The sequence below is a fragment of the Triturus cristatus genome, chromosome 8 (assembly GCF_964204655.1).
Source record: "Triturus cristatus chromosome 8, aTriCri1.1, whole genome shotgun sequence".
NCBI classification, from domain to species: domain Eukaryota; kingdom Metazoa; phylum Chordata; class Amphibia; order Caudata; family Salamandridae; genus Triturus; species Triturus cristatus.
Window position 1 is genome coordinate 109,097,858 of NC_140591.1, and position 13,304 is coordinate 109,111,161.

Sequence of the window (13,304 nt, forward strand, 5' to 3'; positions counted from 1 at the left end):
AAAAAACGATGGAATTATGCCCAGATCTCTGTACTTGGGTGAATGTATGACATTGTTCTGCATTCTGTCCATCAATTGTTCTTTTTGCATTCGTCACCCAGTGTAGGAGAGTAGGGTCTGCTATCCTATGGTCACCCCAAATTCTTGCTTTTTGCTTCACTGGTTTTTGACATATTGAGGCTGTGGGCCTGCTAATCAGACGCCCAGCCTGCTGTTCTCTCTAACTAAATTGACACTATGCACCCTAGGTGCATAACCAATTGGAATTAGATCACCCTGTGACCCTAGTGTACACTGGTACCCTGGGTACCAGTGTACACTATGTACCCAGGGCATTGGTGTATCTGAGGCCTACCAGAGGCTGAAGCATGTATTATGCCACCCCTGGCCTGGCCTAGCAATTTGACACAACTGGCTGATCCCTCAGCTGGGGTAAGTTGGTGTAACCACCTCTTACTTAGGTGTAGTATACCTATACCTAACCTTAAATGGGACATATGTTAACCTATAAGTCACTCCTATGGCAGGCCTTGACAATCCTGAAGGCAGAGTGCTTGGTTCCATGTGAGATGGTGCTCTGGCATGAGCTGAGCCTGTCTGCAGTGGTCGGAACAACTTCCTTCTACCGTTTCCAGATATCGTCATACCATATACTCTTAAGTGCATTATGAACCTCGCGGTTAAATGCTATCTTTGGTTTGGCTTTATCAAAACATGTCGAGTAAGGTGTCATACGAATGGGAATACTAACCCCTCGCCAATTCTGGCGACGGGGTTAGCATTCCACCCTTCTAGAGGGACACGACATGTACAGTACCTGAAACCCGGGTAAAATCAGACATAGCCTCAGCTCCACAAAATGGACGCTGCCACCACAGACACAAGTCTGCCCTCCTGCTGCTTGGAGTCCTTCCAGCTTGGGAGACGTGGACAAAGGGTTTCCTGCCAGGGGAGGTGCGTGCACCACCCCAGACAGGGTTTTGTGTATTGGTCAGGTAGGGCTTGAATGGAATCAGACATGCCTGAGGCTCACAAGGAGCCTCGGTGCATATGTCAGTTCGAACCGGTCCTGGGGCACACCAGCCCCGGACCTGGGGCGAGCTGGACAAAGGATTGGGGGTGTAACCACCCCCTTCCTGGTCCCACCCTTAGGGAGGGACCTAGCAGGTAGTCCGGCCCCTAGAATCCGCTTAAAGGTTGGAGCTGTGTCCTAAGATTTCAGACATCCTGGAATCAACTTAACCACAAGAAGAAGACGGGAACTTCGACGCTCTGCTGCACAGAGGACAGAAGGAAATCTCCCCTATGGTCAGGGAGTGACCATCTTGCTAACGCAAGCACCAACCAGCTATTCGACGTCTGCTTTGCCGCCGCCTCCCGCCGGAGCCCAGAGCCCGACAAGACCTGGACCTCCAGACCTCTCACCGCCCGATCCACAGTCCCTGAAAAGAAGGAACCCGTGGAGGCACCGAGACACGTGGAGCCAGCCATCTTGAAAGACCGACGACAAGCTGCAAGCGCGACAACAGAGGCTCCCTCCAAGTTGTGCTTTGGGTCCTGAGAAGCCCAACATCCGAGCAGCATCTGCACCAAAGGTGAGCCCTCCAGCATCTCCACGATCTGCGTGGGGCCCCTCTGCACTTTGCATCTCGACGCGCCTGCCCGGTCCCTGGCCCGTTGGCTAGTGGCCATTTTGGCGACGAACCTTGAAATGTACGACGCTGGTCTGGTTGCTCCAGACTGGCCCCAGCTGCTCTCCAAAGGAGCAGCCCCTCTGACCTTGCTGGTCAGAACAATCAGCTTTCTTTACTTTCCACGACTCCTGCCTTTGCCAAGGCTTGTTTGCTTCCTTCGAGTCGCCGACACCGCCGACAGCGAGAGCCTGCGTGGGACAGCTCGTGAACCGACTCCTGGACGTCGTCGACCTTCAGGGACCACGTGGCTGCAGAGACAAGCTACACCTCATCACCTGTTTGCACCCGACATCGCCTGGTACCTACCTGGTGCCACGCCGGTCACTGGCTAGTGACTGTGAACACTGTCCCCTCTGCTTTCAGGTCTTCTACAACTCCGATCCACCCTTGGATCCACCGCATCTCTTCTGGACCGACCGCCTGCAGCATCTTTGTCATCAGGCTCCATTGAACAGATAGACGAAACCCGACGCACTTCGAGACCTATGCACCCGCTTCCTGTGGGTGAGGTAAAGCTGGCACTCCGGTGCCCAAGTGTAGAGAAACCTCTCTAGTGTCTGTGTTTTAAGTCTTAAGTTCGTAGTCCATCCAGAAGACCCTTCTAGCAGTAACTTTTGAACTTTTACGCACCCATTGAAAACCTATGGGAGCCCGCGTGTAACTTTCCTCGCTGCACACGCGACCCGTGGACCTCCTGGTCACTAACTATCGTTAGCTCCTTGTAGGCCCAGAGATTCTAGAGGCCCTAGGCCTTTTCCCTTTCCTGTCTTCGTGGTACTTATACCACTATTTTAGTATATGGTTTGAGTGGCCACCAGGGCCCATCCATATAAAGTGCAACTTCTGTATATTGTAATACTTTCTTGTTTAACGATTTGTGCTCCCGTGCTCATAAAGAGTGTAGGGGATACTTTGAGTAATAAATACATATATATTTTGAATATATATCTGTGTGGTGTCCTTTCATTGGTATAAAAGGGGGTTGCATATGGTAAAACAGCCTGCTTAACACGCTTTAACGAGTTTAGCCTCAAAGACTGCTTAGCCTACGCTACCACTAGGGCAGCTGGTCCGAAAAGGTTGACTTACAACCACACCATAAGGGTTGCTTGGCATGGTACAAGGTGGTCACTTTAACTAGTGAACAGCATATACCAGGCCAACTTCTCACACCCAGTATAAGTATTAGTAAGCAGAAATGTTCTGATTTGCGACTATATAATTATGGGAACCAGTCTTTGCAACACGGTTTTTACATCGCAGTGCTTTTACCATGCATTTGTTATCCTGCATTTGTTTAGCACGTATAGGCCTTTACCACGCATTTAAGGTAAGTATGGGGGGTTGGTGATAAATCACATAAAACAAAAAATTATATTTAAACTTACCTTGGTAATGTGTGGTAATGGCATACTAGTTAAAAGCATATGCGTGCTAAACAAATGCGTTTTAAAGGCAGTTATTGTTTTTATTGGTGTTGTACCATCATACAACCATAATCTATAGTCTCCGTGTTGAGTTTGATAAGGATGGGTGGGTGTAGATCGCTCCGGGTCACTCTGTGGGGCTTGGCTCTGGGAGGGATCTACCATGAGGGAGGTGCACACACTGAGACTGGGTGAATGGTCCACTCCAGGTTAGTTCAGTGCCTCCTGAAACAAATATTGGAGATGTAAATTCCCACGTGTATGCTTATCATAAATGTTGATTGCTTGAGTTTTCATACTTCTATGGCCTTTCAGCATCTTTGGTAAGTCAAATTATTGGTGTTCACTTAATTCACCTTCGGATCTATTCTTGCCCCAACTATAGCAGCAAGCAGTTTTCTAACATTTTTCATTCTTTGTGGTGTTTGGAAGTGATATCTTGTGGGTGTTTCATTCCTTTTGTGCCCTTCAAGGGCAAATAAGGGTACAAAAGTAATTTCCTAGATGATACGGTGATTTGCTGCTTGTAACATGGATATATTTTTATGTGTTTCTCAGGTTCTTGGATTGCTTTGACATCTCTTTGGCTTGGATATCTTAACATCAAATGAGGACATTGATTGAGAGGACGCTTTGAGGGCTTGAATTGTTTTCCAATGTTCGAAAGGCATCGTTGACGCCAGCCCTGGAGATTGGCTCACTCTACTGCCGGAACAGGGAACGCAATGGGGATGACCCAACTCTTGTGCCGGTTCCGGCTGCTATTGCTCTTCACCCTGTGCGTGGTGCTGATGGGGTGGGCCACTTATCACTTCCTTTCTGATTCTCTGCTGAACTTTCCCAAGGCAAAGAACTTACAGCAGGATGCTCAGGAGACTTCTTGGGCGAGCTCCTGGGAGAGGATCCGAAAGAACGCGGTGATAAAGGTAGAGGGACAGGAAGCAAAGCCTTTGTCGACATTTATGGAGGACACTAACCTGAAGCTCTGCCCCGCTTTGTCTCCGTACCTGAGTAAGTAGACGAGCCATGACCATGGCATGTTTAAAGTATGATTCTATGCCTTAGTGCTTTTCTCTGCGTGGGGTTATTTTTCTACATTGTCTGCATGTAGATGGTTGCGATCGGGTGCCTACGCTGTCCCAGTAGGTGTAGCACAAGTAGTAAATTGCTTGTGTTGATTAGAATCTACATAAGAGTTTGGTGAAGGTATGTTGCTTGCATATGACTGCAAAGATAGTTGTAATAATTCAAACACACATTACGTTTCACAAGGGCTTTAAGTGAGAGGAAGAAACTGGGTAGGGGGTGTCTATCCCAGGGACTTGACCCAATGTAAATAAGGGTGTGGCCTAAACATGTAAGTTAATAACTCTGTGCTTACCATAGTGTGCTACCTAACTATCTTTCTGTTATTGCATCCAGATATATAATATAACGCCTGACATAACACCTAAAAAAAGCCAGGATTATTGGCTTTGTCAATGGTTGTTAGCTGCATAAGATAAATGAGTAACAACAATGACTGTGTTGTAAATAATGTTGAAAATGATTCAATTTTGAAATTGAGAATGTGAAAGGATAAAAGCTCCATTGTAATATATTGTAGTGCAACATATATATAGCGCGTGCTGCCCTCCAGGAGGTATTGTAGCACTTTACGTCGAGCAGCAAACTTCGTAACTCCACAAAGCACTCATCAAGGCATTTGACTGGCTCTGCCACAGCCTACCACAGCCCATGAAGCCTTATGGAGACATCAACTTGACACGTGGCTGACGCTTTCCCAGCACATAAAGCCCAAAGGGAGAGCAGCCTGACACATGACTGACTCGTCTCCAACCCATGAAGCACAATGGAGATAGCAGACTGGCATGTGACTTACTCTGCCCCGGCCTTAATACTCTTCCTAAGCACTGGCCTGTCTTGAAGCGTTTCAGTTTGCCTGAGTTCCCAACTATCCTGCAGCCCGCCTGCAAGACAGACACAAGCATTTGCATTGCAGTAGGTCTCGCATTAACGAGATTTTAAGCTATTGCCAGTGGTATGTTGGTGGGCACTTGGGGTCAGATACAGTTTCCCAGCACTGCCTTAAGTCAAGAGAAAGGCACATGTAGTCATCAAAGAGGAAGCTGTTTGCTTTTCTTCCCTCGCCTCTATCTCTGCATTTCCATCAATGTTAGCCCACCTAAATCTTCTTTTACTTCCTCACCAGCCTGCGCTGTAGAGTATAATGTAGGGTATAATCACATGTATTTACAAACAAACAGACTGGATCAAAATACTGTGTTGGTTCCAGTTGTTTTCACCTAGAAAGGCTGAGACAGCCCAACTAGGGGTTCCATTCAACGATCTACATGTTAAACGGAGGCTCACACCACTGAGCTACGTTTTCCATCCTATGTAAGACTGCACGCAGCAAAGACCCTCTCCGGCAGGGTGCTTAGAAAGGCCAGAGTGGTAACCCCGGCAAGGTCCAGACAAAGGGTGCAAACAGAACAGAAAATGTCACCCCCCTCTCCAAGCGAGGGAGCAGGCAAGGGGTGTCTAAAAATAAGAAAGTGTGCAAACCCCAACTGGCCAAAAGGAGGCCAAAGTTGTGTATACATCACCCCCTGGGTGTTTTTTGGAGGTTTAAAGGAAGCTGCCATGACACCATACATTAATCGGGGCAGCCAGGCAGCAAGGTGGAATAAACACACCTACAAAGAGCTTGAAAGATTGCAGTTGTCTCATTGAAGATGAGACGGCGGTAAAGGAGATGAGGACAATGATAATGGGTAGGCCACACCCGATACGGCGGGGTGGCAGGCTAGGCTGCTTACCTTGGGATGCCTTATGGCAGGATAAGACAGTCAGAGGAGGGAGTACATAAAACACGGCGCTCGCAGCCCAGGCTCACCGTAGGGCAGGACTCCACGAACGGTCAAAGGTAGCGAGTTAAGCCTGCAAGGGTTAAAAGTAGTATACGCCCACAGATAGTGGTTAAGAGGAGTATCCCCCACACAAAGTCCTAACGCCAACTCAAAGTCTACAGTTCCTCACAAACTGTCGTAATGATTTATGGCGTGTAGATCTATGACTGACAGGCTATTACATGTGATGATTCATTTTATTGATTTATGGTTTGTACAAATTAGCATATGTCATAAAAATGTTAGATGTGAGTTATGATAGGCCTGTCACAAGTGATTTATGGCCCCCAATAAAATACATGGTGGAAGCTCATGTTGTAAACCAGTGCTTAATAAACTGCGGCCAATACTTCCAACCTACAAAAAGGTATGCTTTTCATTAACTGAGGGCGGTCCATGAGCAGGGGTATATGGTGGGGGACAATCCGCATATCCCCTGTCTCTCAGCACCACACTGCTCCTCTCCCACTCTCCACTTACCAGTGACTGTGGACCGGATCCATTGGTCAGCATTCCTGCATGGATCGCACCCATTGGTCGGCATGACTCCGGACTAGGAAATGACTGGATAGGTGTTACAGTGAGAGCCTTTGCTCCGCCCTCCACTCCTTCTACAGTCTGTGGATTTCAGATCACTATCAAACAACAAACAAAGAAGTCTTTTGGAAGGCTGGTGATGGCTGGCACTGCCTGCGAGTTAACATGCCTGATATGGACCCGCCTCAGCACCCGGTCCTTAGAATTGCCGTTGCTGAACACCGGCAGGACCTGGCCCAAATAAAGCCCTGTGTTTCACATTTATATTATTTATTTATTTTAACAACTTATAAAGCGCACAATTACCCGGAGGTGTCTCCCGCTATATGCTGGAAGGGTCGGCTGGGGGGGAAAGCCTATTGCTTGAAAAGCCAAGTTTTTATTTGGTTTCTGAATGATAGCAACGTGGGACTAGCCTTAATCTGCATGGGAAGAGAGTTCCATAATTTGGATGTGGTAACTATAAAACTTCTGTCGCCACAGTTGGCTTTTTTAGTTCTAGGGATGACCAGAAGTTTAGCATCTGCTGAGCGAAGAGATCTGATCGGTGTGTAGGCCAAAAAGGCTTTCTTCAAGTATTCTGGGCCTGTATTGTGAATTGCCTTGTAGGCAATACAAAGAGCTTTACATTTCGATCTGCTTCTTAAAGGCAGACAATGGAGCTGTCGCAACACATTAGAAATGGACTTGAACTTGGGAGTCCCTGACCGCATCCTAGCGGCTGCATTCTGTACGAACTGCAGCCTACCCAGCACCCTATCCTGGGCATTAATAAACAGGCTGTTGCAATAGTCAACCTTCGACATGACCAGAGCACCGATGAACCTTCTTCCGGTATTAGCCGGTACAAAAGGTAACCGTTTCTTTATCGTTCTTAACAGATAAAAGGAGGAGGAGAGCACCGCGTTAGCGTGATGTATAAAAGATAATCTGTCATTAAAAATGACACCCAAGTTCCTGGCCTTTTTGACAGGGATTGGGGGTAATCTCAAATTGTCTGGCCACTAGGCCGGAGACCATCCTGGAGAAAGATTTCCAAAGACCAATACTTCTGTCTTAGTTGAATTCAATTTGAGACCGTGTAGAGACATCCAGGTACTAATGGCCAACATACCCTCATGAAAGCCGGCCGAAACTGTATCTCCATTTTTATGCACAGCAAGCACCAGTTGCTTGTCATCCGCATAGGACGTAAGACCCATTCCGAATGATTTAATGACTTTTGCTAAGTCTGTAACGTAGATGTTAAACAGTGTCGGACTTATGGGAGTGAAGAAAACTGAAGCTGTGAAGTCGCCCAAACTAACTGACTGGGTGCGATTGGAAAGAAATGAGGACAGAAGGGCTTTGGCCTTGTGCTCAATACCCAAGGCTGAGACACGATTGATCAGGACAACATTGTCATCCGTGTCGAATGCTGCTGATAGATCTAATAGCACCAATGCTGCGGCACCCCCTTTGTACAGCACAAACCTGATTTCGTCCGACGCTTTAATGAGCGCTGTTTCTGTGCTATGTCCTTTCCTAAAGCCAAATTGTGTATCATCCAGCAGCTTATTCTCCTCAATTAATAGGGCCAGCTGAGTATTCGTAATCTTTTCAAAGAGTTTAGCTGGTAGAGAGAGACGCGCAATAGGTTTTTGATCGCTCCTGGATCATGGTTGCTGAGACTGGCCTAAATTCCATAAAGTTGGAACTGTCCCTCCTTTTGCTATCTCCGACCGGCTGATTCCAGCCCATCATGGGGGCAGTAAAGTTCGAGTAAATTTGCCCTACCTTATCCTGGCTCACGAGTCGCAAAGTATTTGGGGTGCTAACTTAGTGTAGTTATCCGCTGGCCCTGCTAGCTTAGAAACTACCTGAAACAGCTGTTTAGCTGAGTCTTGTGCAGTTTCCATTTTCCTGGTGTAATAATTGCTTTTTTCTGTAATTATAAGACCTTTGTAATTTGCCAGTGCCAATTTGTAGAGGGATTTCTCCTGGTTGTCATAGTCTAGGCGCCAACGCATTTCTTGTTTCCTACAGCTTTGTTTCTCCAGCCTCAGTGCCTCAGGGAGCTGATGGAGCCTTCCTGTTTTTGGAGACCGTTTTAAACGGTCCTAGCCTAGTAAAAGCATTTTGAAGCCATTCCGTATAGTTTGTGGAGGCCAGTTCTGGGTCAGGAACCTCTTCTGGTTTGGTGTTAATTAGATGCTGTTTAAGAAGGGCCTGATCTATCCCACTCCATACCTTAAATTGTTTGGGGGGGATTGAACTTGGGTGGGAAGGAAAAATCCAATATCCCAATATCAAATAAAATTGCAAAATGATCTGACCACGTAATGTGTATGATCGCCTTTATAGTGATCTGCTCATTGTTCGTGAAAAGACCATCCAGTGTATGCCCAGCCGAGTGCCCAGGATTCGTAACTTTTTGGGAAAGACCGAACAGCTCTAACTCCGAGGTAAGGGTTATAGAATCCTTATCTTCGGCGGCTTCTAAATGAAAATTAAAATCCCTGAGAATGGTACAATTAGATTCACCTGCAACAGGTTCCAGAATGTTTCCTATTGCTTATAGGAAATCACCTCTGGGGCCCGGTGGGCCATATAGGATGATCCCCTTCAAAGATTGATGATCTGTGAGCATTATATTAAAATGTAATGCCTCGCATACCATGGAGGGAATCGTCTCTATCTTGACTGAAAAGTCATTTCGGTATATGAGAGCCAACCCACCCCCTCTTTTCACTACTTTGTCGTATCTGTATGCAGCATAGCCCTCTGGAGTAGCTATACAGAAATCTGGGCCTGCAGAGGGGTCGGCCCATGTTTCCGTGATAAATAGCAGATTGAGATGATGATTATCTAAGAGTTCTGCTACTTCGTATTTATGTTTTGGGAGGGAGCGTGCATTAATCAAGGCAGAACAGACCTTGTCCTTTTCATTATCCTTGATATTAATTTTATTTGGCTGAGTGTTTCTGAGTACCGTTACAGTCTGGTTAGTCTGTATCCTGTTGTGGGCCTCAAATCTCAAGCCACAGGTGGGACACAGGACTGTGACCCTGTTTGGAAGAATGGCCAGTCTAGATGGGCACAAACCTGCTTACACTGATAGTCGCCAATATTGATAGCTCTTAATTGCTTACTGGTATAGTGTAATCTACATCGCTGTGCTACTGACAGGCAAGGACCAGGGGTCCTGGCACTCTGCACAGTCCCGGCACCGACGGACTTGCTTTTGGCGCACCTTGCGTGCCGGCGGCACGCCCACTGCATGTATTTGCTTTGCGACGGCGCCTTGCTGCGACTTTATCTGGGAGGAGGTGGAAGTGCCCGGCCTAGCCCGGCAGAGCACCGCAACTAGAATGCCAAACTCCTTAGAAACCGGAAGTAGAGTGCGAGAGGAGAAACGTTAAGTCATTCTTCCCTCCCTCCACTCAAACTGCCCCAAGAGCAGCGGTTGACTGGGGAGAGGATTCGGACGAAAAGCCAGGAAGGAGGTCACATTATATAAAAGACAGATGGTAGTAAAACAGAAGTAAAATAGAATTACTTGTTTCAAAAGATCCCTAAAAACGTACAAATAAATTAAAACAATCTAGCACTACAGGAAGGTTAAAATCAAGTAAAACAAATTAGCCAGCAGCGCTAACCTTCCAACACGCTGCACGACAGCGCCATGCTGTGACTTTATCTGGGAGGAGGTAGAAGTGCCCGGCCGAGCCCGACAGAGCACCGCAACTAGAATGCCAACCTCCTTAGAAACCGGAAGTAGAGTGCGAGAGGAGAAAAATTACGTCAAGTAAAGAAAGCTTTATTTGACTATGGAAGTCATAAAAGCATTGCAATTAATAAAAATAGAACAATGATTTACAAAAATTTAAGATCTGAATTAAACAATTATGTAAATAAGCAATCAGGACCGTCATTATATTACACACAAGATAATAAAAACAAGATTAAAAAAAGACACATTGTTAAAATAAGACACATAAAACAATCATTAGCCCATCGGCAGGGGTAGAAGAGCCTGCAGGGCCACGTGAGCTCAATCCTACACACTAATGGGACATGTCGTCCTGCGCTTTATCTTTCGTTGATTAGTTTAGAACGTATAATCCGCCTCAAAAATCATGCCATCGGAATTGCATACCTGGGAGATGGATCTGTGCAAAGGATACGCAGGGCTACAACATGTGATCTTGTGCCCAGGTTCTTACATAGCTGAACCAACCAGAGCTTCTGTGGCCTAACGTACACAGGGCAAACAAAAATCACATGTGCAAATGATTCTACCTGTGTAGTGCATAAGTGACATCTGTTATCCCTAATAACGGACCATTTAGATGTAAAACACTTCAGTGGGAGAGATACAGATTTAAACTGAAAATAAAGTTTGCGATCCAGAGGTTTCTCGATAATATCCCAATACGGCTCAAGGCCAGGGCATGGCTTAGACTGAAGAAAGAGCAGTCGTATCATGGCACCTAAACTCATCATGCAGCACCATTTCCCAATAAAATTATTTAAGGCATTTTTTTTGTTGGGAACGTTTCGGTGGAGGGTGAATCCCACAGGTGTTGCAGTCCCATTTTATTTAGCAAACTTCTCAGTTCGCGCAGCCAACTAATTTTATGGAAACAGTCAGTGTTTACGATATCCCTTAGGCCATGTGTGAACACGGCCAATTCCTTTGTGCACCAGATTCTACGCCAGAATAGTATTGGGTGTAGTCTGGCCAGGTCCTTCAGGGCTTTTCTTCCTAAATCGTTCCTTGGAGGGAGCATGGGTGTACTTTGTGGCATGCTAGTACTTGCGCGGAGAAACACATTCTCCACTATTGTAATCTGGGCCAGGTTTCCAAAACCCCATAACTCAGCCCCATAGAGAACTGAGCTCTCCACTTTGGTGTTATAAATTTGGAGCTCCGGACTTAGGGGTTTTGTAAAAGTAGTTTTAAATTCTTTCTTAAGGGTTCCAGCTAGCTGCCTATGCTTTAATGTCATGGCTTCAACGTGTGGCTTCCACCTCATATCCTTTTGCAGTTTGATGCCAAGATAAATAAAAGCATCAACCTGCTCCAGGGGTAGCCCACCCATCCTCATTCCCCCTTTAAACGATCTATGCTGATTAAATGCCATAAATTTGGTCTCAGCGGAATTGATTAGAAGACTCTCCGAAGACAAAACTCTTCAAAATGCTGGAGGGCACGCTGCAATCCTCCTGGCGTTTTCGAGATTATCAGCGTGTCGTCCGCGAACATTAAAATGGGGGGTTTTCTACCAGCTAAGACAGGAGCATCAGTGTTAATAACATCAAGAAAGTTTGCAACTGCATTTATAAAAAGGGAGAACAATGTGGGAGCCAGCACACACCCTTGGAGGACACCCTTTAGCACAGGAAAAGGATCGGTCTTGTTACCTGCCATCCCCCAGCGTATCTGCGCGAAATTATCCTTGCGAGGACGGACAATTGGGGAAAGTAAATCCAGTGGCATCCCCAGCTCCTTCAGGACCTCCCACAACTTATTTCCTGAGACCAGGTCAAAGGCGGGTTTAAGGTCGACAAAGGCAGCATACATACAGGAGAAACATCACGTCTGCCTTCCCTTCCTCCCTCCCTCCCTCCACTCAAACTGCCCCAAGAGTAGCGGTGGACTGGGGAGAGGAACGCGGACGAAAAGCCAGATAGGAGGTCCCGTTATATAAAAGACAGATGGTAGTAAAACAGAAGTAAAATAGAATTACTTGTTTCAAAAGAGCCCTAAAAACATACAAATAAATTAAAACAATCTAGCAGCACAGTAAGGTTAAAACCAAGTAAAACAATTTGGCCAGAAGCGCTAACCTTCCAACATCCCTGGCCTTGTTACTGAAAACATCAGAGGGTCAGAAATTCAGCTTTCAATGCTGAAGCAGATCCTGCAACAATGCTAGGCTCCACATTGCCATTAAGGAGCCAGGTGGAACCGATGCTCCTACTGAGCCCCAACGATAAAGCTACCTTTACAACATGCACTCCCTGCTCAGCATATGATACAGGTTGCCCATCAGTCTCAGGACCTGACACCACTTTGAGACTTCCATGTTGATAACCCATTACTAGAGGTTGGGTTGTGTAAAAACAACATGACCTAACACGGCAACTGTGTGCTATAACCCTTTAACACATGGAAGGCAGTCATACCTGTGTAACATTCTCTTATTGTCTAATTATATGATCGCTGCTTACCTGTAATAAAAAAAATTGCACCTATGCTGTACTGTATTAGCTTATTATAGTTGTGCTCTGACTTAACAATAAAGTCTGTTATATGCATCTGAAAAGTGAAAACCAGCACACCGAGCAGAAAACCAGGTCCTCTAAACGTAATCAAAGGGTTGATTAGGTCTCCAGATCCTCTTTATTTTTACTTTCATTGATAATTCAGTAATTTGGTGATTTGGAGACATTCAGAGCTGTATGTTTATATAGTGTACCCTTTTTTATTATTTTTTAGAGTTTTATATAGTGCGAACTAGACCCGAGACATCGGGTATCAGAGCACTTTAAATGAGCACCAGTTTTGTTACATGAGGACACGTTCATTTTTTTAGACATGGGGAGATTAAGTGATTTGCCCAGAATCGCAGGATGTTGAGCGTCGTTGCCGAGACTCGAACCCCGTTTCCCAGCTTCGAGGTCGACCGCTCTAGCTGAAAGGCTACATCCTCGCCCCATTCCGTAAAGGGGTCTATCCACATGTTGCT

At 46.1% G+C, this 13,304-nt stretch overlaps 1 protein-coding gene across 2 annotated transcripts in view; it reads left to right on the forward strand.

The window, feature by feature from the left end:
* Nucleotides 1–13,304, forward strand: part of B4GALT4 (beta-1,4-galactosyltransferase 4) — a 236,185-nt gene that overhangs the window by 123,462 nt on the left and 99,419 nt on the right. For both annotated transcript variants that reach the window (XM_085621133.1, XM_085621134.1), the window contains exon 2: nucleotides 3,680–4,132. In XM_085621133.1, the coding sequence (XP_085477259.1) occupies nucleotides 3,847–4,132 (286 nt within the window). In that variant the 5' untranslated portion in view covers nucleotides 3,680–3,846. The remainder of the gene's footprint in view (nucleotides 1–3,679; nucleotides 4,133–13,304) is intronic.